The sequence below is a fragment of the Myxine glutinosa genome, chromosome 7 (assembly GCF_964187855.1).
Source record: "Myxine glutinosa chromosome 7, kmMyxGlut1.1, whole genome shotgun sequence".
NCBI classification, from domain to species: Eukaryota; Metazoa; Chordata; class Myxini; order Myxiniformes; family Myxinidae; genus Myxine; species Myxine glutinosa.
Window position 1 is genome coordinate 148,673,728 of NC_136267.1, and position 25,312 is coordinate 148,699,039.

Genomic DNA, 25,312 nt, shown 5'->3' on the forward strand with positions numbered 1-25,312 from the left:
CGACCCTACAAATATTTGTTTATGCGTGGGAAATAATTTAATTCTCCTACAACTCTCTTCACCATCTAATATATTAACAAAAAATATGTTTGAGTTTGGTTCTTTATTAAGATATTTTAACTGAGCTAAGATAAAATGGTAAACCTCCCTCAATGTTCTTGCTTGAGCGCCTCCAGTGCCACATACCATTTTTTGGTAAGCTCCGCCCACTTTTTGGTAAACCACGTCCATTTTTTACTAAGACCCGCCCACTTTTTGTTAAGCCACGCCCACTTTTTACTAAGCCCCGCCCACTTTTGCTAAGCTCCTCCCACTTTTGCTAAGTCCCACCCACTTTATAAACTCTTCAGCATTGTATCATTTCCAGGTAATACATTACATCATTTTCAGGGAATTTCCATCACATCATTTCCAGTTAAGACACGCCCAGGGAATTTCCACAGGAAGACACACCCAGTCCTTATAAAAGGCACCGACCACACAGGCTTTTTCAAACACGCTTTCTGCTTCACTTGAGAATGGACTACTATGCCGAAATGGAATGGGATAACTTTGCTATTCCATGGAGTCCTACTACCTGTGTAGAACTCAACCTTCAGATTGATGAACTGGACTCGAACCTCTTATCAATGGAGGTAAGTTTGTTTATTTATTTATTTATTTATTTAATTTTTTTTTTTTTTTTTTTTTTTTTTTTTAAGATGAGACTCGTGTAAGAGTTAACAAAGTTTATTTTAATATTCATAGAGCTTGATTTATACAAATAAAAAATATTGTATTAAATTAATACATTGTTATTTTCTTTCACAGGAAATTGTATCTGAGATACGAAATGAAAATTCTGCTTTTAACACAACTTGGGATGAAGTTATTTTTTTGTTTGAAGACATTTTGAACAACCAAGACCCCCAGAACGAGTTCTACCTTGATGACCCAGCCAAAGAGTTATACCTTGGAGATCCACAAAATCCTGAAAAAGAGTTTTACCATGATGATACTTGTTGTGAGTTATCAAAACAAAACCCACTGAACAAGTTCTACCTTGATGAGCCAGAATACAAGTCATACATTGGAGACCCACAAATTTCTGAAAATTGGGAAAGGAGAGTTCTCCCTGATGGTCCGCAGTTATACTATGTGAGACACATCATAGAAACCCTAAAAAATTGGGCAAGGAGAGTTCTCCCTGATGGTCCGCAGTTATACTATGTGAGACACATCATAGAAACCCTAAAAAATTGGGCAAGGAGAGTTCTCCCTGATGGTCCGCAGTTATACTATGTGAGACACATCATAGAAACCCTAAAAAATTGGGCAAGGAGAGTTCTCCCTGATGGTCCGCAGTTATACTATGTGAGACACATCATAGAAACCCTAAAAAATTGTGAAATGGGAATTCTCCCTGATGGTCCGCAGTTATACTATGTGAGACACATCATAGAAACCCTAAAAAATTGGGAAAGGGAAGTTTTCCCTGATGGTCCGCAGTTATACTATGTGAGACTTATCACGGAAACCCCCAATATTTCTGAAAATTGTGGTTTTACCTTGGGGACTTGGAAAGATGGTTATATTTTTGGAGACTCGGAATGGGGGTTTTGTTTTGATGACTCGGAATGTGATACCTATCTTGGAGGCTCAACAGGAATGTGGTTATACCTTGGGAACTTGGAAAGTTGGTTTTATTTTGGAGACTCTACCTGTGGGGTTCCTCTTGGAGACTCTTTGGATTCTAAAGCAATGAACAATGTTCTTTATTTAATGACGCTTGATTTAAGCAATATCAAGAAAGTTCGAGGAAGAAAATGCTGGAAAATTCTTTCTTCCCATTTCTACTTCTTCAAACTTAAAAGCCTTGAAAGACAGAATTGGAGGAAGAGGAAAAAAAAAAAAAGAAATACGTATTTAAAAAAGAAGAAAAGAAAGATTATGTTAGGGTTTGGGTGGGATTTTGAATGTGAGGGTTAGGGATGGGGTTGGGTTAGGGTTGGGATTTTGAATGTGAGGGTTAGGGTTGGGGTTGGGTTAGGGATGGGGTTGGGTTAGGGATGGGGTTGGGTTAGGGATGGGTTGGGTTAGGGTTGGGATTTTGAATGTGAGGGTTAGGGTTGGGGTTGGGTTAGGGATGGGATTGGGTTAGGGTTGGGATTTTGAATGTGAGGGTTAGGGATGGGTTGGGTTAGGGATGGGGTTGGGTTAGGGATGGGGTTGGGTTAGGGTTGGGGTTGGGTTAGGGATGGGGTTGGGTTAGGGATGGGGTTGGGTTAGGGATGGGGTTGGGTTAGGGATGGGGTTGGGTTAGGGATGGGGTTGGGTTAGGGATGGGTTGGGTTAGGGATGGGTTTGGGTTAGGGATGGGGTTGGGTTAGGGCTTGGGTTGGGTTAGGGTTTGTATATTATTATGACTCACTCGCACATACACACACACACAAAAGTTAAGCCCCAACTAAAAAGTTGTGGGATTCTGTGTTTGGGGTTCACAGATTTAAAAACGTATCCCCATTATACACACACAAAAGTTAAGCCCCAACTAAAAAGTTGTGGGATTCTGTGTTTGGGGTTCACAGATTTAAAAACGTATCCCCATTATACACACACAAAAGTTAAGCCCCAACTAAAAAGTTGTGGGATTCTGTGTTTGGGGTTCACAGATTTAAAAACGTATCCCCATTATACACACACAAAAGTTAAGCCCCAACTAAAAAGTTGTGGGATTCTGTGTTTGGGGTTCACAGATTTAAAAACGTATCCCCATTATACACACACAAAAGTTAAGCCCCAACTAAAAAGTTGTGGGATTCTGTGTTTGGGGTTCACAGATTTAAAAACGTATCCCCATTATACACACACAAAAGTTAAGCCCCAACTAAAAAGTTGTGGGATTCTGTGTTTGGGGTTCACAGATTTAAAAACGTATCCCCATTACATTTTATTTATTTATTTATTATTTTCAAGGGTATTATCTGCTTACTTGTGTTTTTTGTAATTCTTGTGAGTAAAATGAACCCAAGATTTCTTCTCCATTTAAATCATATAATTTGTAGGTCCAAGGGACTGTATCCATTACATCAATGATTTTAAATAATTCACGAGTCCATTTTTGTGTATAACCTTTCTCAAAATGACTTTTCCATTTGTATATTCTTACAATATCACCAACTTTAAACTTGGGCTTTCTCAAATTAATCTCCTTTTCATATTCTAATTTTGTAAATGTTTCTGATGGTTTTGATTGTGTTGATGAATGAACTGTATTATTGTAATTATCTACAATATCCTGAATTAAATACACCCATTTTTGAGAACCGAGTTGTGTGAATTTTTTATATAATTTCTCTTTTAAAGTACGATTAAAACGCTCAATAACAACTGCCTTTCCTTCATTAAAGGTGCTGTATAATTTAATACCCTTCCCCTTAAGAAATTTCATGAATATTTTGTTATAGAACTCTGTTCCCTCATCAGTCCATAACTTCTTTGGTTTCCTTTTATCCCGATCAAATATTAGCTTAAAGGCTAACATTAAAGTATCACCCCTTTTATTTTTTAAAGGGACAACCCAGGCAAATCTACTCCTCAAATCAATAACGGTTAAAGCATACCTGTATCCCCTGTCATTATTCAATTCAATTAAATCAGCGGACCATATGTGGTCAGTGTATTTAGAATAAACCTTCCTTCTTTTAAACTTTGTGATTATAGGTTTGTGTAATTCTTCAGCCAAAAGCTCCTCAGTCTTGATGGCATCATTAGAGCCTAATAGTTTTTTGAGGAATAACCAAGACCAAGTTTCAATTTAGCATTTATCAAATTTCTCACAATAAACCTATCAACTTTCTCTCTCAACGTTGGATTTTGTATCAAAGACAAATTATACAACATTTCGCTGTCGGCTTTATGTTTTTCAGTCAACGTAGTGGTTTTCCCATAAGCAATATCATGCTTCATACACACTTCGTCAACCCTATTTGTAGGTTTAGACCAAGGTTTAGGATTGTCAGCCTCATCTAATCTTTTATCCAAGTTTGTTCCTGGACCACAGAAAGAATACCCTGGAAGGTGTAATTCCCCTGGAATTCCAGTTGTTGTAAATTTACTTCCTGACAGAAACTTTTGTATGTCTCCTCCTCTTTTAGGAGAGATGAATTGGCACTTTTTAGAGCCACATACTTGACATATTCCTTTTTGATAAACTCTATTATTTTTAGCTTTAACATAAGAGATATTTTTAGATTTAGTTTTCTTTTTACATTTGAGACAATAACTCATATTTATTTATCAGAAAAATTCCGACAGAGTATCAAAACCTTTTTGGTTTTCAACATATACATTTCAATCTTTATTTTTAAAACATAAAGAATCCTAAGGAATGCCTTCACTCTCTCCTCCATTTATTTACAAATAAAAACTAACTAAAGTCAATGACACCAACATCATCAATCACATAATCTTTTCCTTCTTCTTCTTCTTCTTCTTCTTCACCACTTTCTCGTTTAAATCTCCTCCCTGAAATTGAAGACATTGACGTTCTTATTTTTGAAACCATTATCTTCATAAGAGTTGTTAATTCTTTAATTTCCTCTTCGGTGCGTTGAGATTGATTTATTTGCTTTAATACACTCAATCTTTTATGAATCTCACTGATTTCCATCTTTTTATATTTTTCCTCCCTCTCTCTTTGCTCCCTCTCCTCCTCCTCCATTTTCTCCCTCTCCTCCTTCTCCTTTTTCTCCCTTTTCTCCCTTTCCTCCTTCTCCCTTTTCTCCCTTTCCTCCTTCTCCTTTTTCTCCCTCTCCTCCTTCTCCTCCTTTTTCTCCCTCTCCTCCTTCTCCTCCCTCTCCCTTTCCTCCTTCTCCTTTTTCTCTCTTTCCTCCTTCTCTTCTTCAACTCCTTCCTCATCCCTTGCTACCCTTGAGTTTGAACCCCAAAGAATATTATACATATACTCATCTGGATTTTGAGATATTCTTGTATCTATAATTATTTTTCTCATAATAGGATACCAATAAGATTTGTTGACGATTTCTAAAAGAGTTTTATATTTCATAACTTTGAGAAGTTCATTTTTATTTAATATTTTAAACAAGTCTCTATTTGTGGGTTTAACAATATCAGTATAAGGCCAGTTTTTTATGACAAAATTCCCATGTATATGCTCCAAATCATAAGGTATGTAATACCGAGCACCCTTTTCTTGTAGGTATCCTTGAATACAAAAATTATAATTCTCTTGTAGTCTTCTTCCTGCCATTTATGTATCAGAAATATATGTGAGATTAATATTATGACAGGTAATACCACCCCATCTTCCCACTACCAAATCGGTTTGTATTCCTCGGCTTTCTATCCTTATCTCATTACCTTCCTTCTTTGTCATGCGAACCATCGCTATACTATCATATATTTTTATTTTCTTAAAATCACGTATTTGTTGTTTACTAATTGTACTTCCACATAAATCCTTATCTTCACCAAGTGGATAATATTCTTCTTTACGAGACTGATTTAAATCATGTAGGTCTTCTATGTTTATTGAAAAAGACCAATTATACCCTAAATCAGGCATATCATACCCCCATTTATTAATTCGCATATTAACTAAATGTCCTTCTTTATAAAATTTAATTGTAAGCAGGTAGTTAAATTCAATGAGGAAAGGTGTATGGTCAGTATAACCAGGTGTTGTGGTTGTAAATTTTACTTGTTTCACAAAACGTGCTGTTTTCTTTAAAGATATATATTGTGATAAATCACTGAATCTAATCAAGTCATTCGCATCTGTAGGGTTTGGATAATTGATTAATTTATAAGTATTCTTCATATTAATATTTTTACTTACACTATATTTTTGTCGTTCAGCCTGTGCCTTTGTATAATAATTTGATAAATCAATATCCTGAGAGGATTTTCCAAAGATAGAACCATCTTTTCCAACATAGGTCATTTATATTAGATAAAAAATGATATCATAAAAATTTTCATTATTGTTGAGTTGAAATAATACATGTAAACATAATTGGCCACAACATTTAGAATTAATTTCTTGAACTTGGAATGTTTGATAAACACCATTCTGTAAGAATTGTATTACTTCAACAGGTGGTGGCATACCATAACTATCAAAATAATATTTATCCTGACTATTATGAATACAAACCCAATGAGAACCATTCTGTGTGTCTAAATTCATAATAATATTCTTTGTATTCTTATTTATATGTATTAATTCATCTCTCATACAGATTACCACATTATCAATTTTTAGTGTTTTACAATACTTGGCTAGTTCTATATTTGACGTTGTATTCTTTCCAAATTGTTTAAACCATTTATCCATTTATTTATGAGAAAGATACAATCCATTACCCCGTTTAGTTAGTTTAACACCCGCTTGAGCGATAGAGGAAAGCATATCACCAACCAACAATCTAGCTTTATCAGGTAGACTTTCAAGTTTTTGAGCAAAATCTACAATTACACCACTTCCACTAATTTGTTTCTCCAACTCCTTGTTATGTCTTTCCAATTCTTTTTGAGCTTTTAGTTGTGCCTTCCTTTCGTTAGCAGTTTTTACCGCTGCTGAAATACCACCAGTCAATGCTCCCGCCGCACTTAAACCAGCAAATAAAGGAATTAGAAACGGGAGAAATCCTCCTCTTGACTCGTCTATTGAATATTTCTTTAACATAGGTTTCGTCATTTTAATTTTAAGTGATCCAACATCATTTAGTGTTTTTACTTGTGTGTGTGTGAGTAAAACATCAATTCTTACAGCTCCTTTTCTTTGAATTGTATTAACATTAATAATACAAGGCTTTTGATTTTGAATACAAGATGTTAATTTATTAAGATTGATTTGATTAACATATACCCCAACCATTTATTTATGAGAAAAAACCTATGTGATATTAATCATAACACCATTATCTGTATTAATCTGTAATTCTGTTTCCTCCAAAAGCAAACAATAAGCATCAACTTCTTCATTCTCCCCTCTTTCAATGTATAGAGAAGTATCCACTCGATTAGACTTTATAGTTTCCTTTTGAGAACTCAGGTCAATTGCGTAGATTGTATATAAACCTTTAAATGCAACCATATCCAAAATAGGATCATTATTACCATTACTTTCACACACTTTTTGGTAGGACTTGTAGGCTTCCGCATAATCATTTTTTTCCCAATCAATTTCCAATCTATCTCGCGGATAAAATGTGCCATCAAGAGAAACCCGAAGTTGTTTCACCTTAGCATTATCACTCAGCGCATTATTCTTATTAGTACCCTCCTCTCCATCTGGTTTTTTAAAAATGAGCCAGAGGTATCGTGGCTTTCCTTGAAGAACACCTAAATTCCAAGTGTAGGTAGTGTGTTCCAGTTTAACGTGTTGACATCTTCTTTTAAGGTATGATACATTTAGCGGTTTCTTTGAGTTAAGTCTTCTATTTAACATCTCTTCCGTTTTAAGATTAGGAGTATATTCACTGATATACCAACACAAATCATTAATAACAAATTTATTATTTTCTCCAAAAGCATTTTCATCCCCAAAAAGCAATCTATTTACATTATCATTCCTTTGTAGTTGAAATCTAATTTTAAGACCATACAAAACTTTATCATAATCACAAAATCCAAATATACCTTTAAGAGGTACTGCTACGGTAAAACTATTCTCAGCTTTTGCGTCATCATTATACATTGACTTCCTTTGACTATAACCAGGGTCTGTGTTTGTTCCCGTTGACATATCAGGAATAAAGCCTTCAACAGCTCCCTTACCCATTCTATCACCAAACGAATATAGTGTAAATTTCATCATTTCAGATGTAGCAGAGACATAATCAACCGCTTCAACCTCTTGTGTTCCAATATACAGGCGAACACTGTCAAACATTTTCCAGAAGAAATCATTTACGAGTGTAGCATTAGTATTATTCGCAGCCTTAGTGAATTTAAATTTACACAGCAAGAAACTATCAGCTATATTCAAGTAAGTTTGTTGATTATTTATTTCAAAACTTTTTGTTCCGTTTGAATTCCAGTCGGTTCCTGTAATAGCATTTACCTTAAAATAGTCTTCCTTTTTAGTAGAGTTTGAAATGATAATCGTATCATCCAAATCATAGATACTATCAATCGCTTCCATACTTGTATTTATATAGTATTAAAATTGTTGAAACCCTGACCCAAGTATTTTAATGATTTTTTGTCGTTCTTGTGAAGATAGTTGAGTTTTACCTTTTTTAATTTCTTTGATTGCTTGTAATTTATGGGACTCCTTTTGAGCATCTTTTATACTCTTTACAACACCTGCTACATTTCCCATGAGAGAAGCAGTTGAACCAATTAGGTCTTTATGTTTAAGAATGGTTGAACCAATACCCATTAGAGTATCAATTATCCCATCTCCTTTATTTCGAAATTGATGACCCACACCCCGTTGTCTCTTAGGTTTATAGTATCCTTTACCCACATACCTTGTATAGTCTGGTGAAAGGAACATGCCCTCCCCTGTAATTATTTTATATTTTCCCAACTCGTGTTTTCTTACAATAACCATTATTTATTTATTGAAAAACTTCACGTAGGTGAATTCTGATGGATATAATTTCATCATTAAAGGATATCATACGATTATCTTGGTCGGTTATCCTAAAATTTACTCTGTATATGGTTTTTCCTGACACAGGTAAATAGACAAGATTTTTTGGTTCCATATTAAATTTATAACCAATCGGGGTTGAGTATGCACTGAATGAAAATATTGTATTTGTTCTTATTCCATCGTTATAAGCACCATCAATCAAATCACAATGAATTAATACTGAATTTATACCGGAGGATATTTGGATAACATTATCACTGTAAAACGTCCCGTTATTTTCAATCTTTTTTGAAGAGAAACCCAATAGCTCTCTGAACGAATTTTCAATCGTGAAATCAACTTTATAATTATTTTTCAGTTTAATAGTTGATTTTGAAGTGTGTGTTTGAATATCTATTACAATATTTTTTGGTTCATCACCTTTTTCTTTCATAAGGCGAGAGACTTCTGAAGATATTTGAGAAATCTCGTAAGCTCCAGGTGAAACAGTTATAGTTTTGTAGGCAGTGCCTGGATTATAACTAAACTTGTTGTTTTTCTCTGTGATATTAAAAAGGGTATTGTAAGTTTCCATTGACAACAAAGATGCCTCATATGAGGTAAGGGGGTCAAGTTGTAGTGGGTAAGGGAATGAAGCTGTGTAATCGCTCGTTGTGAAATTAAAACTAAGAATTGTGCTTCTCATCTTATTTAATATCTAATAAAATATCTTTGTATTGACATTTATTAATTATTTTCATGTTCATCAACTGATCTAAAATGGCTGAGGATTCATTAAAACAATTGTTGTTTCCAGCCTTCTTACTACCTAATAACAATAATAGCCTATTAACTAATTGTGATGGGTCATTTGGAAGAAAACTAACACCCGAACCAAGCTTACTTAAAGCATCAATAATATGTTTCTCCTTCTCATTCTTCTTACTTTTACCAGCAACAGAAACTCCATAATCAAGTGTATTTAACAACTCAATATATACCCTATCTTCCTCTCTTTCCATATCAAGTGGTTCCTCAAAATATTTTGAACCGCTGAATCCGGGGTTTGTTAGAAGAAACATTAATCTTGGAGTTAATTTAACATTTGGTTGAGTAGAACTCAAGAACATCAATTCATCATTAAATATCAATACCTTTTCTTCCACAAGATGAAACACTGCTGGTTCTTCTGTTGGAATGAGACCTGCTCTGGTTTTTGAACCCGCAGAATATTCATTGTTTTGAAGAGCTTCCACAACATAATTAGGGGGTTGATTTACCTGCTCAAGTTTCCGAAATAATCCCTCGTCATCATATTCTAATTCACCAAGTTCTTGTTTTGTTATCTGACTAAAATCTTTGAGCATTTGAAGTTTTTTCGGAGTAAATTCTACCGTGGGAACTGTAGGGTGTTGAGTTTTCAAAAGTGGTTTAAAGAATTTCTCTTGTTTTCTTTCAAAGGCTTCTTCACCAGTTAGTTTCTGTCTCCGTTTCTTCTTTATCTCTTCCTGTTGTTTAACAACTTTTGAAACTAATTGTTGATGTTCCTTAAACTTTCTTTCTCTTTCTTCAGTATTCATTTTCTGTATTTATTTATTGAAAAATATCATTTAGTATCTCATCTTGTTTCACAACAATATATTTATATTTTCCAATCGTGTGTTTCATATAATTTTCAAATTCTTTTTTACTACATAACGTAGAGCAATTATCTCTCCAAAAATTATTTACATCTATTGAATTTAACTTAAATAAAATAAAAGTATTGGCATTGTTTCTTATTGAGCGTCGAGGGAGTTGAAAATATGATTGACTAAGATATATACAATTACAAGAAGAATGTCTCCCTCTTGTATAGTAGCTATCCATTACTGTTTGGTTTCTCTCATTAACACAATCATCAAAGATGACAAGGTTCTTTTTTGATTTATCTAAATCTTGAGGTGAAGGTATATCATCCGTATTATCACTGAGAATACAAGTTATGGGTTTCGATTTTGATTTCTGTGTATCACAAAATAATTGTATTATATCATCAATATTATAATCATTTAGTTTGTTTTGAAGTTTAAATAAACCGATAATGTCTTCCTTTTTAAGACCCGCATTAAAACCCTGTGAGAGTAGTTGATACTCGGGTTGAAAACTTGACTTTGTAAAAATTATTAAATTATCATAATCTAAAAAATTAGAACCAAGGAGCATCTTTAAAAGTAAACAGGTTTTTCCACATCCGCTTGAACCAACTATTAGACATCTCAATGAATTTGGAATGTTTTTATGGTTATTAAATTTTATCTTATTTTCCCAAACGGGTAAAAAATCATTCATTTATATATTTGGAAAACAAGTTATCCAACTTTTTTTGAGCTATTTGAGAAACTCTATATTTTATCCTGAGTTCGGGTTTAATTTCAAAATAATCCATTATTTTATTTATATAGTATCTTGTATTAACATTTCCATTAAAATTATTTTGAATAATAAATATCATTAAACCCTTATACATTTCCTCAATACAATTAGTCTCTTCCCTTGAAAGAAATGGTGTATTATCATCACAATACTTAACATTCATCTCTCTTATTAATCTTGTAAAGTAATTCATTTTTGGTTCTAATTTAAAAGAGTTATATATTTTTTTATATTTCTTATTATCATTAATTAAAATTAAATCACAGAAAATACATTGTTTATATGAATCCTCATCATTAAGCCCCACTCTATCACAAGCCGGACAATTCTCTAATTTATCATATGGAGAGTCTGGAAATTCTAAATATCCTTCAGAACTTATCATATTTATGTGGTAAATTTTTACTTAAACTAAACGCAAGTTTATTCATTAATAAATACAATGTTTCAAAGCACAAAAGACAAATTTCAATCAATCTCTACTTCGGTGGAAGATATAGAAAAATATGTCAAAGATGTTAAATTGAACAAAGATAAATATGGAAATTTTTGGGTAAAACCAGTTATGGAAAATAACATGAGCCCCTCTATTTCATTTAAAGGAAGAGCTCTAACTATACCTGGAAAGACATCCATTAAAGTAAATCTAACAAAAGTTTCTCCTCTACTCCTGGCAATTTATTCAAAGCTTGAAAAAGTGATTGACCACGATACTTTGAAAAAGAATGATAAGACCATTAATAATTCTAGAGGAGACATTTGTATTTTCTTTAATAATCCAAAGGGTGTAGATCTAAGTAAAATGAATGATGTTAATATTTCTGGTGAAATGTCATTTCGTTCTATGATAGTTAGAGATTATTTAAAGATAACTTTTGATATAAAAATTGTAGAGATTGAATCTGTTAATGAAAGAAAGTATATAGATATTGATGGGAATATTTTTCTTGCTAATTAAATATGAGTCAATACAGCAGTGAAGATTTTACTATTTCATTGAACTCAGACGATAGTGATGATAGTATTTCATTGAACTTGGACGATGGTGATGATAGTATTTCATTGAACACAGATGATAGTTATGATACTAATAGTTTGTGCTCAAATGATAGTTATGAGAGTAGCTTTATTGATGACTCTGAGTATGATTCTGAGTATTCATGTGATAGTTATGACTTAGATGATTCTGAGTGAAAAAGTGTTTTAGTTTAAGCACAGCGATATATATAAAACGGAGCTGTAAAGCTCAAAAGTGTTTTATTTTAAGCACAGTGATATATATAAAACACCACGTTTTCTCACGCTATAAATATGGTTTATTGTGATACTTGCGAGAAGGAAGTAAAATATTATAAACAACATATTCTCACCGCAAAACATACATACAACATTTTAAACAAACTTTCCCCTCTTCCACCTGAAACAAAACACTGTTCTACATGTAATAAAAATATCCTCAAGAAAGGCTTCAAAATACATCTTAAAACAAATCTACATTTATCAAATTTTATCACAACTAAAAACTCTGATGGAGCATTCAAAGGACATATTAAAATAAGAGTCTTTAACTTCAAACCTCCTGAACCAGAGTCTATAGTTGATGCTGTAGAAATAGTTAAACCTGCTGTTCAAACGTTGATTGAAAAAACACTAAAGGAAATGAAACCACTTAAATTTTATATGGGAGTAAAATTAGAAATGACAAAGGATGAAGGAGTTATAGATGCACCATACATGAGAACTGAGCCACACTTTATATCTTCATATCAAGATTTTAAAACATCAGGAGTCTATGATGAACTTATTAAACAAGAGCAAGATGTGGATAATTCAATCGTAGGAAGTGGATTCAATATAGGAAAAATTATTTACATAGACATTCATATTCTTAAATCAGATCCTCTAAAAGCTTCTTCTTACATTGATTTACCCAGTGTTATCAAAAATAGAAAAGCAGTTATCAATATCAAAAATAAAGACAATAAATGTTTTCTCTGGTCTATTTTAGCACACTTACATCCTCCACATTTTCATGATGAAAGAGTATCTCATTATAAAAAATATGAGAATACATTAAATACGAAAGATCTAAAGTTTCCGATGACTTTAAATGATATTCCTAAATTTGAAAAGATGAATAATTTATCAGTTAATGTTTATGGTCTAACAGAAACAAACAACATTCAGGTTTTAAAGCTTTCTGACAATTGTAAACAAACTCATATTAATCTTCTATATTTTAATTCAGACGAAAATTCACATTATACATACATCAAAGATATTGCTAAATTAATAAAACCACAAGTCTGTAAGAGAACAAATAAAATATATATTTGTTTGCGTTGTCTTAACTTCTTCAATTCACAAGAAAGATTAGATAAACATTCAAATTATTGTGGCGAACATAAATCAACGGTAATCAATATGCCTAAAGAAGGCTCAAAGATCACATTCAAAGATGAAAATAAAAAGATCAAACATCCATTTGTTATATATGCTGATTTTGAAAGTATTTTAGAAAAAATTGATACTGCTTCTCAAGATCCAAAAGAATCATACACAAATAAATATCAAAAACATACTCCTTGTGGTTTTTGTTATTATATCAAATCATCCGTTGGTGATAAATATAACAAGTTAGAGATGTATAGAGGCTCAAATACCCCAGAGGAGTTTGTGAAACGACTAGAAAAAGACTGTGTTCGATTAACCAAGATAATGAGAGAAACCAATAAACCAATGTCCTTAACAAGTAAAGAAAAAAGGGAATTTATAAAAAACAATGTCTGTCATATTTGTGAGGAGAAAATTGGTAAAGGTCTAAAGGTTAGAGACCATTGTCATCTCACTGGTAAATATAGAGGTCCGGCTCATCAAAGTTGTAATATTAATTATCAACTCCCCTCTTTCATTCCTGTCTTTCTTCATAACAACGCTCATTATGATACACATCTATTTATCAAGGAACTCTCAAAGACTTCTGGAAGTATCTCAGCAATTCCAAACACGGATCAGAAATACATTTCATTCACAAAAACAATTCACACATCTCCTATTACTCATATCAGATTTCTTGATACATTTAAATTCATGGCAAGTCCATTGGTTAACTTGGTTCAAAATCTAAAAGAGTTTCCATGTCTTTCAGAGTATTTTTTAGATAAAGATTTTCTAACACAAAAGGGAATTTACCCCTATGACTATATGGACTCATTTGAGAGATTCAATGAAACACAACTTCCTTCAAAAGAAAATTTCTATAACAAATTAAATAATAGTCATATATCTGATAAAGATTATGTACACGCACAAAATGTTTGGGAAAAATATAACATCAAGAATCTTAGCGAGTATCACGATTTGTATCTCAAAACTGATGTGCTTTTATTGGCCGATGTATTTGAAGCCTTTAGATCTGTTTGTCGCACTGGATATGGATTGGATCCTGCTCACTACTACACAGCACCTGGATTGGCCTGGAGTGCGATGTTGAAAATGACAAAACAAGATTTGGATTTGATAACCGATGTTGATATGCTTTTGATGATTGAAAAGGCAAAAAGAGGTGGAATTTCACAAGTCTGCTCGAGTAGATACGCAAAAGCAAATAACAAATATCTTCCAAATTATGATCCAACGAAAGAGAGTTCTTACTTGATGTACTATGACGCGAACAACCTGTATGGCTGGGCAATGTCTCAGGCTCTTCCTTATGGAAAACTTAGATGGGTAAAGGAAAAAGACTACAAAAACGTTTTACAAGATGTATGTATCTCTACACAAAAAGAATTGGATGAAGAAAAAGTTGGTTATTATTTTGAAATTGATTTAAAATATCCAGAGGAACTCCATAACCTACACAAAGATCTCCCATTTGCTTGTGAGAAAGCAAGTCCAAAGAAAGAATGGTTGAGTGATTATCAACGATCGTTTGATATAGGTGAATCAACAGAAAAATTACTTACTACATTATATAACAAGAAAAATTATGTTCTACACCAAAGAAATTTGCGACAATATTTATCAAAAGGTCTAAGAGTAGAGAAGATCCATAGGGTTCTAAAGTTCAATCAAAGTCATTGGTTAAAGGGGTACATTGATTTTAATACACAAAGAAGAACAGAGTCAAAAACAGATTTTGAGAAAGACTTTTATAAATTGATGAATAATGCGGTCTTTGGTAAGACTATGGAGAATGTGAGGAAAAGACAAAATATCAGACTATCAACATCTTGGGAACAAGCATCAAAATTAATTAATAGACCGAGTTTTACTCGAGCTGAGGTCTTTACTGAGAACTTTTGTGCGATCCATTTGATTAAAGAGAGTATTGAAATGAACAAACCTATTTATATTGGAACAACAATTCTTGATTTATCAAAGTCATTAATGTATGATTACTTTTATAATAACTTGAGGAAGAAATATCAAAATGATGTTAATCTACTTTATATGGATACAGATAGTTTTATTTTGAAAATTAATACCAACGATGTTTATTCAGACATGAAAAGAGACATTAATATCTATGACACGAGTAATTACAGTCCAGAGAGTGAGTTGTTCTCTTCTAAAAATAAAAAGGTGATTGGAAAGTTCAAGGATGAATTAGGAGGAAATGTTATGAGTGAATTTGTGGGATTGAGGTCAAAGGCTTATGCTTATAAATACATTGTGAATAACGTTGAAAAGACTGATAAGAAGTTAAAAGGTGTAAAGAAAAATGTTATTAAAGAAACAATAAACTTTAAGGATTATTATAACTGTTTAACAACAAAGAAAGAAGAGTTTAGAAAGATTAATGGAATAAGAAGTTATAAACATCAATTATATTCAGAAGAGATAAATAAGAAAGCATTGGGGGCTTTTGATGATAAGAGGTTTATTTTAGAAAATGGAATTGATAGTCTCCCTTATGGTTATATAAGTATATAAGTGATAAGATATATATATAAGTGATAAGATATATATAAGTGATAAGATATATATAAGTGATAAGTTAAAAAGGGGGGGGGGGGGGTTGGGGATTTTAACGGGCTACCGCCGCCTTTTTTACTATTATATAAATGATAGAACCAAGTATCAACCAGACTAAAGAGTGGAGGTGTAATCAACCTTGGTATATAAATGGAAAACATAATGAATGTGAAAAATATCAAATAGGTATAATTGAAAAGGCAACTGGTAAAAAAGTTCACAAAACAAATAAGAGAATTAATTTAAATACCGGTGAATTGGGTAAAAAAGATGGAAATATTTTTGAGTGGACGGAAAACTTTGATGGTTGTCAGGAAAATATATACTTTAATTTAAAAATGGTATGTGGCACTGGAGGCGCTCAAGCAAGAACATTGAGGGAGGTTTACCATTTTATCTTAGCTCAGTTAAAATATCTTAATAAAGAACCAAACTCAAACATATTTTTTGTTAATATATTAGATGGTGAAGAGAGTTGTAGGAGAATTAAATTATTTCCCACGCATAAACAAATATTTGTAGGGTCGTTGTTTGAGTGGGTTATATTCACCAGATGATATTAAGAGTAAAAGGTTAAAAGGTCCATGAGGTCAGAAGGATCACAGGTGTTTAAGTGGTCTAATGAATAAGGATAACATGTCAAAAGGTTAGAAGGTTCGTAAAGAACAGGGTGAGAGAAATATAGGTGTTTAGGGGCAATGAGGGAGGGAAAGAATTAATATGGAAGTGAATGGGTCAATGTTTGAGTGGGTCAAAGATTAATCTGCCAGATGATATGTAGAAGAAGGATGATAGGTCTATAAGAGAAAACAAATATTTGTAGTGTTTGAGTGGTCTAATGAACAACATTAAGGATAGGTACTACAGACAAAAGGTTCATAAAGATGAGGGTGGGAGAAATAGAGGTGTTTATGATTTTTGAAAAAGACAAGGGGGTAAATGACATTAGATAGGGATTTCCCATGTTAAACGGAGGTGTCCCAGAAGCAACATTATTACACTACTCACAAAACACCCTGAAGACCCAAAACACCCTGAAGACCCAAAACACCCTGAAGACCCAAAACACCCTGAAGACTACAAAGACCCTTAAAGACCCCGAAGACCCAAACCACCCCAAAGACCCAATCGACCCCGAATACCCAATACACCTCAAAGACTCAGAAGACCCAAAAGACCTGGAAGACCCAAAAGACACAGAACACCCTGAAGATACAAAACACTCAGAATACCACAAAAACTCTTAAAGACCCTGAAGACTCAAAAGATCAGGAAAACCCAAAAGACCCTGAAGACCCAAAACACCCTGAACACCCCCAAAAAGACCCAAAGACCCTTAAAGACCCAGATGAACCAAAATACCCTGAAGACCCCAAAGACACCGAAGACCCCAAATACCCTGAAGACCCAAAAAGACCCAAAACACCCCGAAGACCCAAAAGACCCCAAAGACCCCGAAGACTGAAAAGACCCTGAAGACTCAAAACACCCTGAAGACCCCAAAAAACCCTAAAGACCCTTTAGACCCAAAATACAATTATTATTATTTATTTTTTTTTTTTTTGTATACAAGATCGAGGCTCGTGAAAGAGCGAACATAAATTACACAGAAAGACAAACAGACACACAAAACAAATAACATCGGGAGCGGTAGACAAGATGGGGAGAGAGGGGGAAGGACACAAACACAACATTTGAGAGCAGGGACCGAGAGACATGGAGACATCGAGAGAACTGTGGGAGGGAGAGGGCTTTGGGGGGAAGGCATGGGAAGGGGGGGGGGGGGTGGGAGAGGTATAAAACATATGGACACTGCCAAGACTTCCAGGAAAGAAGTTGGAATTTCAAACAAGGTGGATCTGGGGTGAATTAGTGGGGGTAGAAAAGATCAAGGTTTTGGATGGGGGAAGATAAGAGATGGTGGTGAACAGCTGTTTTGAAGACCTGGAGGGAGGAGTGTGATTGAAGTGAGTGTGGGAGTTTGTTCCAGAGGCGGGAGAAAAGAGGAATGAAAGAGTGAAGGTGAGCAGAGAGCCGAGATTTCGGCAGTTTAACCATCAGAGGGTGGCTGGCAGATCTTGTGCGACCTGTAGGAATATTTGGGGGACAGAGCACAGAGAGAGCTGGGGGAGCAAGGCCGGAGAGGAGTCGGTAGAAGACAGAAAGACCACCTACCTGCCTGCGGTGAGTGAGTGAAAGGCCCTCAGAGATAGCTTCATCGCGGGAGATTCCAATGATTCTGAAAGCTTTGGATTCAACAGCGTGAAGCCGAGCCAGGTGTGAGGCAGGAGCACCAGCCCATAGGGGAGAACAGTATTCCATTGAGCTGCGGATGAAAGCCTTGTATGTGGTGAGGAGCTCAGGTGTGCCTAGGAAGGACTTCGCACGACGGAGGATGCCCAGTCGGCGACTGGCTTTGGAGGCCAGCTTGGAAATGTGGTTTTCCCAAGAAAGATCATGGCAGATGGTGAGACCCAAAAGCTTGAGCGACAGAACTTCTTGGAGAGGATTGTTGAGAAAGTAGATGGGAGGGTTGTCCAGTCGATCTTTTCGGAGAGACATAGTAAGAGTGTGAGATTTGTCAGGATTGAAAGACATGTTCCACATGTTTGACCAGTCTGTGATTTTGTCCAGGTCTTCAGAGAGTGAGGAGGCTGCAGACTGCCGATCTGAGGGAAGAGGCATGGAGAGGCAGAGAGTGGAGTCATCAGCAAAGAGATACAGAGGATTTTCCAGAGAGTCGGAGAGATCATTGACAAAGACCAGAAAAAGCACAGGGCCCAGCACACTGCCTTGGGGAACTCCAGCCTGAACAGGAAGGGGAGATGAGAGAAATCCATTCAGGGCCACACGTTGACTATGACCAGAGAGGAAGTCCGCAAGCCATGCATGGAGATTTCCATGGATACCATAGGAGGAGAGTTTGGTGAGCAGAGCTGGGTGCCAGACCGTATCGAAGGCACGTGATATGTCAAGGGAGACAGCTCTGATTTCCTGTTTGGCATTGAGGACCTCCATCCATTGTTGAGACAGCAGAAGCAGCATGTCCAGAGTAGAGTGACCTGGTCTGAAACCAAATTGATGATCAGAGATCAAGCCATTGGAGAAGAGGAAAGATTTCATATCCAAAGCAATGATGGATTCCATGACTTTGCTGATAATTGGGAGCAGGCTGATTGGTCTGTAGTTGCAAGGATCTGTTTTTGCACCTTTTTTGTGTAAAGCGGTAATGTTTGCTGATTTCCAGGATGCTGGCAGATGACCTTGAGCAAAAGATAGGGTGAAAAGAACAGAGAGAGGGTGAGATAGAGCGGCAGAGCAGGATTTTAGGAACCGTGGGCTGATGCCATCTGGTCCAGTTGCAGAATCAGAGTCGAGGTTTGACAAAAACTCCTCCACCTTGTCAGGAGAGAAGGTCACAGAGTCCAGGAGCAGTTTGGTTCGACTGGGAAAGGTGGGAAATACTCCAAACTTAAATACTCCAAACGACCAAAATACCCCAAAGACTCTTAAAGACCCAGAGGAAACATAAGACCCAAAAGCCCCTGAAGACACTGAAGACCAAAAAGACCCAAAAGACCCAACATACCCTTAAAGGCCCAGAGAATCCAAAAGATTCTGAAGACCCAAATGGCCCTGAAGACCCAAAACACCATGAAGACCCAAAAGACCCAAAAGACACCAAAATGGTCAAAGATGCCTATCCCTCTGAAACGACGTGTGGGGAGGCGCGTGGAGCGCGCCGTCACGCTAGTTATCATAATAATGCTTTGAAAATTTGATGACAAAATTCAACTGGTAAATTGAAATTTTAGGTTTTGACCTTTTGAAATTTTGAAGTTTTTTTGGATTTGCCTTCTCCATGTTATCACTAATAATTATGCTTTGAAAATTTGATGACAAAACTCAAATGGTATATTGAAATTTTAGGTAAATTGGATAAAAAATTATGATTCGATGTGATGCTGACTTTTGACCTTTGTCCTTTTGATAAAATTATTAATTTTCCTTCTCTGTATTATCATAAAGCTCAACTCAAAAAAGTTACGGCCCGGGCAGGCAAATACGGGAAAAAAAAACACACACACACACACACACACACACACACACACACACACACACACACACACACACACACACACACACACACACACCGAAGTGATTACAATTCCCAATCTCCTGCTGCGCAGAGGAACGGGCTAATGAAAACAAAACAAAACACACATGACAAAAAAATCCTCATGGCGTTTAAAAAAAACATATCTGGGAATATGACAACAAACTAACGACAGATGGAAACTGTCCAGGATTCAGTGACAATCTCGAAAAGAGCCCTCCGAACAAAACTTTGAGAGCACGAGAACTTCACAGTTTGGACCATGGAAGTGGATGCTTTGAGCCCTGGGAGGATTCCGTTCCACCTTCTGAAACCCACATATGGAGATAACAACCAAACACACACACACACACACACACACACACACACACACACACACACACACACACACACACACACACACACACACACACACACACATACATACACACACACACACACACACACACACACACACACACACACACACACACACAAACAAACACACACACACACACACACACACACACACACACACACACACACATACATACACACACACCTGCTTGGCCACACAAATTGACAAATTGCTTCCTTACTTGGTGCATGATGGAACAAAAGTACGCAATCACCTCTGCTTGCTTCACCTTCGCTCACAACCACGCGCGTGGCAGGTGCGCGAGAAAGGGTTAACATGGCGCGAAATTTGCGTGGATAACGGGATATGTGGGCGCGTGCCAGACTGTTTCGACTGTTGCCTTTTACTCTAATTACGGCAATGACATTAAGGGGACATTGGAGCGCGTCTCATTGAGCCGAAGAGGGAAGGGCTGCCGGCGCGAGTAATTGCCGTTTGTAGGCTCTGACCTTTACACGGCCACGAGTGTGACTCCCGGATCCGCCGTGCGCGTCGCATCACCCTTAGCGCAGAAGAGGAGGCCGGAGTTGTATCGGCGAGGCGAGTTTCCTGCTCGAAAGGTTAAGGGCCATTATAGCATTGGCATAGACCGTGCGGAGACCTTGATCGGAGAATGCTCGGGACATCATGGGGTGAATGGACACTGTGAGATATATATATATATATATACATATATATATATATATATATATATATATATATATATATATATATATATATATATATATATATATATATATATATATTGTTACGGATCGCGGATTAGATGTTATTTACCGAGCGGTGGTATTGCCGCGACCTAACAGTTCCCCCGATTCTTCCCCAACTCACCCGATTCCACCCGAACGTTGGCCAAATCGCGCTACGCTAAATCAATGATTGGAAAGGACACAACGACTGGGATAAATGAAACGACGCAAGGGGTACAGTTCTCAAGACCTCCGGAGGAGGGTATAATTACAGTGGGGGAGAAAAGGGGTAGATTACAAAGTAGTGAGGTAAAGGCACAGAAGAGATAGGCACTTAATTACAGTCTTATCTTATCCCAGACAGACCACAGACAAACGGAACAAGGCTGACTTACACAGGGATTGATGGCAGGGAAGGACAGGTAGTTCGATAGCACAAGGTGCACCTTGGCTCGGGGACAGGATCAAGCACGGTCCAAGAGATGCAGGGAGGCCTCACAGCACTCTTAGGTGGCGTCTTTCTTTCTCCAAGCTCAGCGCGCATCTGACGTCACCTCCCTCTTCCTGCGCATGCTCAGCGGGGAGTGACACGCCCTCGGCTGGTTGGCTCCGCCCCAGATGGGACCGGTCCGCCGCTTCCATTGGGTGCGGGGGTTACCGGGCTCCGCCCTTGACGAGGAGCTGACAGGGAGCCCCTATTTGGTAACCCCGTCGAGCACATGTTCGATGGCGGCTCGCTGGGAAGGCCTCATGCCCTCCCAACACCCCTTACCAACCAAGCCGGAGTGAGGACGCGCACTCCCTGTGCACGCCGCCGCCGTTGCTGTTGTTGTTGTTGTTGAACCGTGAGGAAGAGCTGCGGGGAGGTATTGGGAGGTCCTAAACTTCCTAACGGTGCCATACAATCACATTCTGGTGCAACGAAGGGTCAGAATTAATGGAAACGAGTCCTTAACTGACATAGACTAAGAATAACTAGCAAGATGTCCTATAGTTGTCTTACATGAGATGCGGTGAACCTGGGCACGACATTTAATGGGGAAAATAGGGGGAGGTCGGGTCTACAGAGTGTTGTTTACAGAAAATGGGACTAGGGAATGGGGGATTGGGGATAGTTGGGAAGTATTGAGGAAATAGGGGAATATTTACAAGCGGATATGGATGGATGCAAATCCCATATCCGCAACAATATATATATATATATATATATATATATATATATATATATATATATATATATTGTTACGGATCGCGGTTAGATGTTATTTCGACCGAGCGGTGGTGTATTACCGCGACCTAACAGTTATTCCCCGACTAGACCCCGATTCCACCCAGACGTTGACCAAATCGCGCTATGCTAAATCAATGATGGAAAGGACACAACGACTGGGATAGATGAAACGACGCAAGGGGTACAGTTCTCAAGACCTCCGGAGGAGGATATAATTACAGTGGTGGAGAAAAGGGGTAGATTACAAGGTAGTGAGGTAAAGGCACAGAAGAGATAGGCACTTAATTACAGTCTTATCTTATCCCAGACAGACCACAGACAAACGGAACAAGGCTGACTTACACAGGGATTGATGGCAGGGAAGGACAGGTAGTTCGATAGCACAAGGTGCACCTTGGCTCGGGGACAGGATCAAGCACGGTCCAAGAAATGCAGGGAAGCCTCACAGCGCTCGGAGGGTACGTCTTGCTTGCTCCAAGCTCAGCGCGCATCTGACGTCACCTCCCTCTTCCTGCGCATGCTCAGCGGGGAGTGACACGCCCTCGGCTGGTTGGCTCCGCCCCAGATGGGACCGGTCCGCCGCTTCCATTGGGTGCGGGGGTTACCGGGCTCCGCCCTTGACGAGGAGCTGACAGGGAGCCCCTATTTGGTAACCCCGTCGAGCACATGTTCGATGGCGGCTCGCTGGGAAGGCCTCATGCTCTCCCAACACCCCCTACCAACCAAGCCGGAGTGAGGACGCGCACTCCCTGTGCACGCCGCCACCGTTGGTGTTGTTGTTGTTGTTGTTGCTGAACCGTGAGGAAGAGCTGCGGGGAGGTATTGGGAGGTCCTAAACTTCCTAACGGTGCCATACAATCACATTCTGGTGCAACGAAGGGTCAGAATTAATGGAAACGAGTCCTTAACTGACATAGACTAAGAATAACTAGCAAGATGTCCTATAGTTGGCTTACATGAGATGCGGTGAACCTGGGCACGACATTTAATGGGGGAAATAGGGGGAGGTCGGGTCTACAGAGTGTTGTTTACAGAAAATGGGACTAGGGAATGGGGGATTGGGGATAGTTGGGAAGTATTGAGGAAATAGGGGAATATTTACAAGCGGATATGGATGGATGCAAATCCCATATCCGCAACATTGCACCCTTCTCTACCTCAGGGCGGCCCGACCCGATAAATTTTTACCTACTTTAGTGTGGCACTCAGATGTAGTTCCCTCTACTATTAACTCAACCCTGAGTGCGACAGTTTTACAGATGTTTACAAATGAGTAAATATGTCCCCCTGCGACGTTGCACCCTTCTCCTAACAGAAACACACCCACAGGATAACCGAATCGCGGAAAGCATCCTCAAACTAAACATACAGCCGGTAGGGAGCCTTATTTATACAACACTGATATTTACACTACGATCCAGGACCTGTTCTTTGAGGAACACATGCAGATGTTATGCATAGGGAGAGCACGCATGCCAGCATCGATACACCAACCCACGAGTGCCCTGTGGCCCTACGGCCTTTAATAATGTGCAGAGCACCCCGTCCAAGCACCAAAAGCACCACCCCATTATGCACAGTCAGCACCATCCGGTGCACCAATAAAGTGTTCAATAATAAATGCACAATCAAGTGTCCATGGTCACCGGTGGTGTCGCAGCCGGCCGATGTTCTGCCGCTGGTCTTGCCTTCATGGAGTGCACTTGGCCTTCTGGCTTCTTTAGAAATAAAGAAAGGCGCCAACCGCGTCCATTTCTGAATTGTGGCCGTCAGGGGGGCCAACTAAAAGTGGTTCACCTGTATGGCATAGGTGCCACGTTGACCCAGGTCCATCAACGGGTGGTGCTTGCCCGCAAAAGAACTGCGGTCCATTGTGGGCGGCCACCAAAATTGCGGTCCATATGGTGTATCGATCCAGGCAGCAAGCAGCGGAAGTAGAGGCCCACAACTGCAGAGCCAGCACCTCTCCCTCCTCTCTCTCTCTGCCCCAAAGCCAGATCCTCGGAGGTGGGAGACAAAAGAAGACAAGTGAGTAAGGTGGTAAGGGCGCAAAAGTGCACGCAATTCAAGGTAATGCACACTGGGGGCACATGGGAACCAGGTGAGACAGGTACGTTCCTACCGTATGCCCCCCCCCCCACCAGGTAACCTACATTGCCCCTCCCTTACCCCTTACTGTATCCACAAAACACAACACTACCCATAGACATCTACTTTACACATCAACAAACGTCCCTACTGTCTTCCCCGTTCCTCCCATCAACCAAATTCGTCTTCTCTCCCTCCTAACCAACCAAATTTGCCATTTCCAACTCTCATCAAAATTTGCCATCTCCAACTCAACATCAAAATTTGCCATCACCAATTCATCATCAGTCCCTCCTAAGGAGGGAGAGATGGAATCACCCCAATGTCTCATCCACGTCGTGATGCGTCTCACAAATCCACACAGCAATTCTCCTTTCCTGCAACACAGAACAAAGGAACACAGGTGTGGAATCATCATCATCACCTCAGGTAAGTGGCTGCATATGGTGCGACAGGTTCATCAATCCTAACTATTTCCTAAATGACTTTAACAACTTTACATTACCCGGGGTCTTTCCCTGCCAATCCATTGGCCAACTTACACTATGGGTTCTAAAAACCAATTCCCATTGACCAAACTGTGGTGCTTCTCAAGTTGGGGTCTCACTCCCCCGATTCATCACTCGGTGCCCCCCACACAATTTCGGTGGCTGGGTCGTGTGACGCTCCCAGCTGGTCCGCCCACCTGCACACCTCCACCACTGTTGTTGCCTACCGAGCTCACCTGTTCCTCACCCTAACCTAACTAACTGGGGAAGGCCCTCTCGCACTCTCACCCCCTCAGTGCCCTCTCTGGCACGGGCTGCCCGAG

General features: G+C 38.0%; 1 protein-coding gene across 1 annotated transcript; it reads left to right on the forward strand.

The window, feature by feature from the left end:
• Window positions 1-393: 393 nt before the first annotated feature.
• On the forward strand, window positions 394-1,968 carry LOC144892873 (uncharacterized). The gene is made up of 2 exons (XM_078781208.1): window positions 394-635; window positions 811-1,968. The coding sequence occupies exons 1-2, from the start codon at window positions 519-521 to the stop codon at window positions 1,966-1,968; spliced, it is 1,275 nt and encodes a 424-aa protein (XP_078637334.1). The 5' UTR covers window positions 394-518.
• Window positions 1,969-25,312: the final 23,344 nt, after the last annotated feature.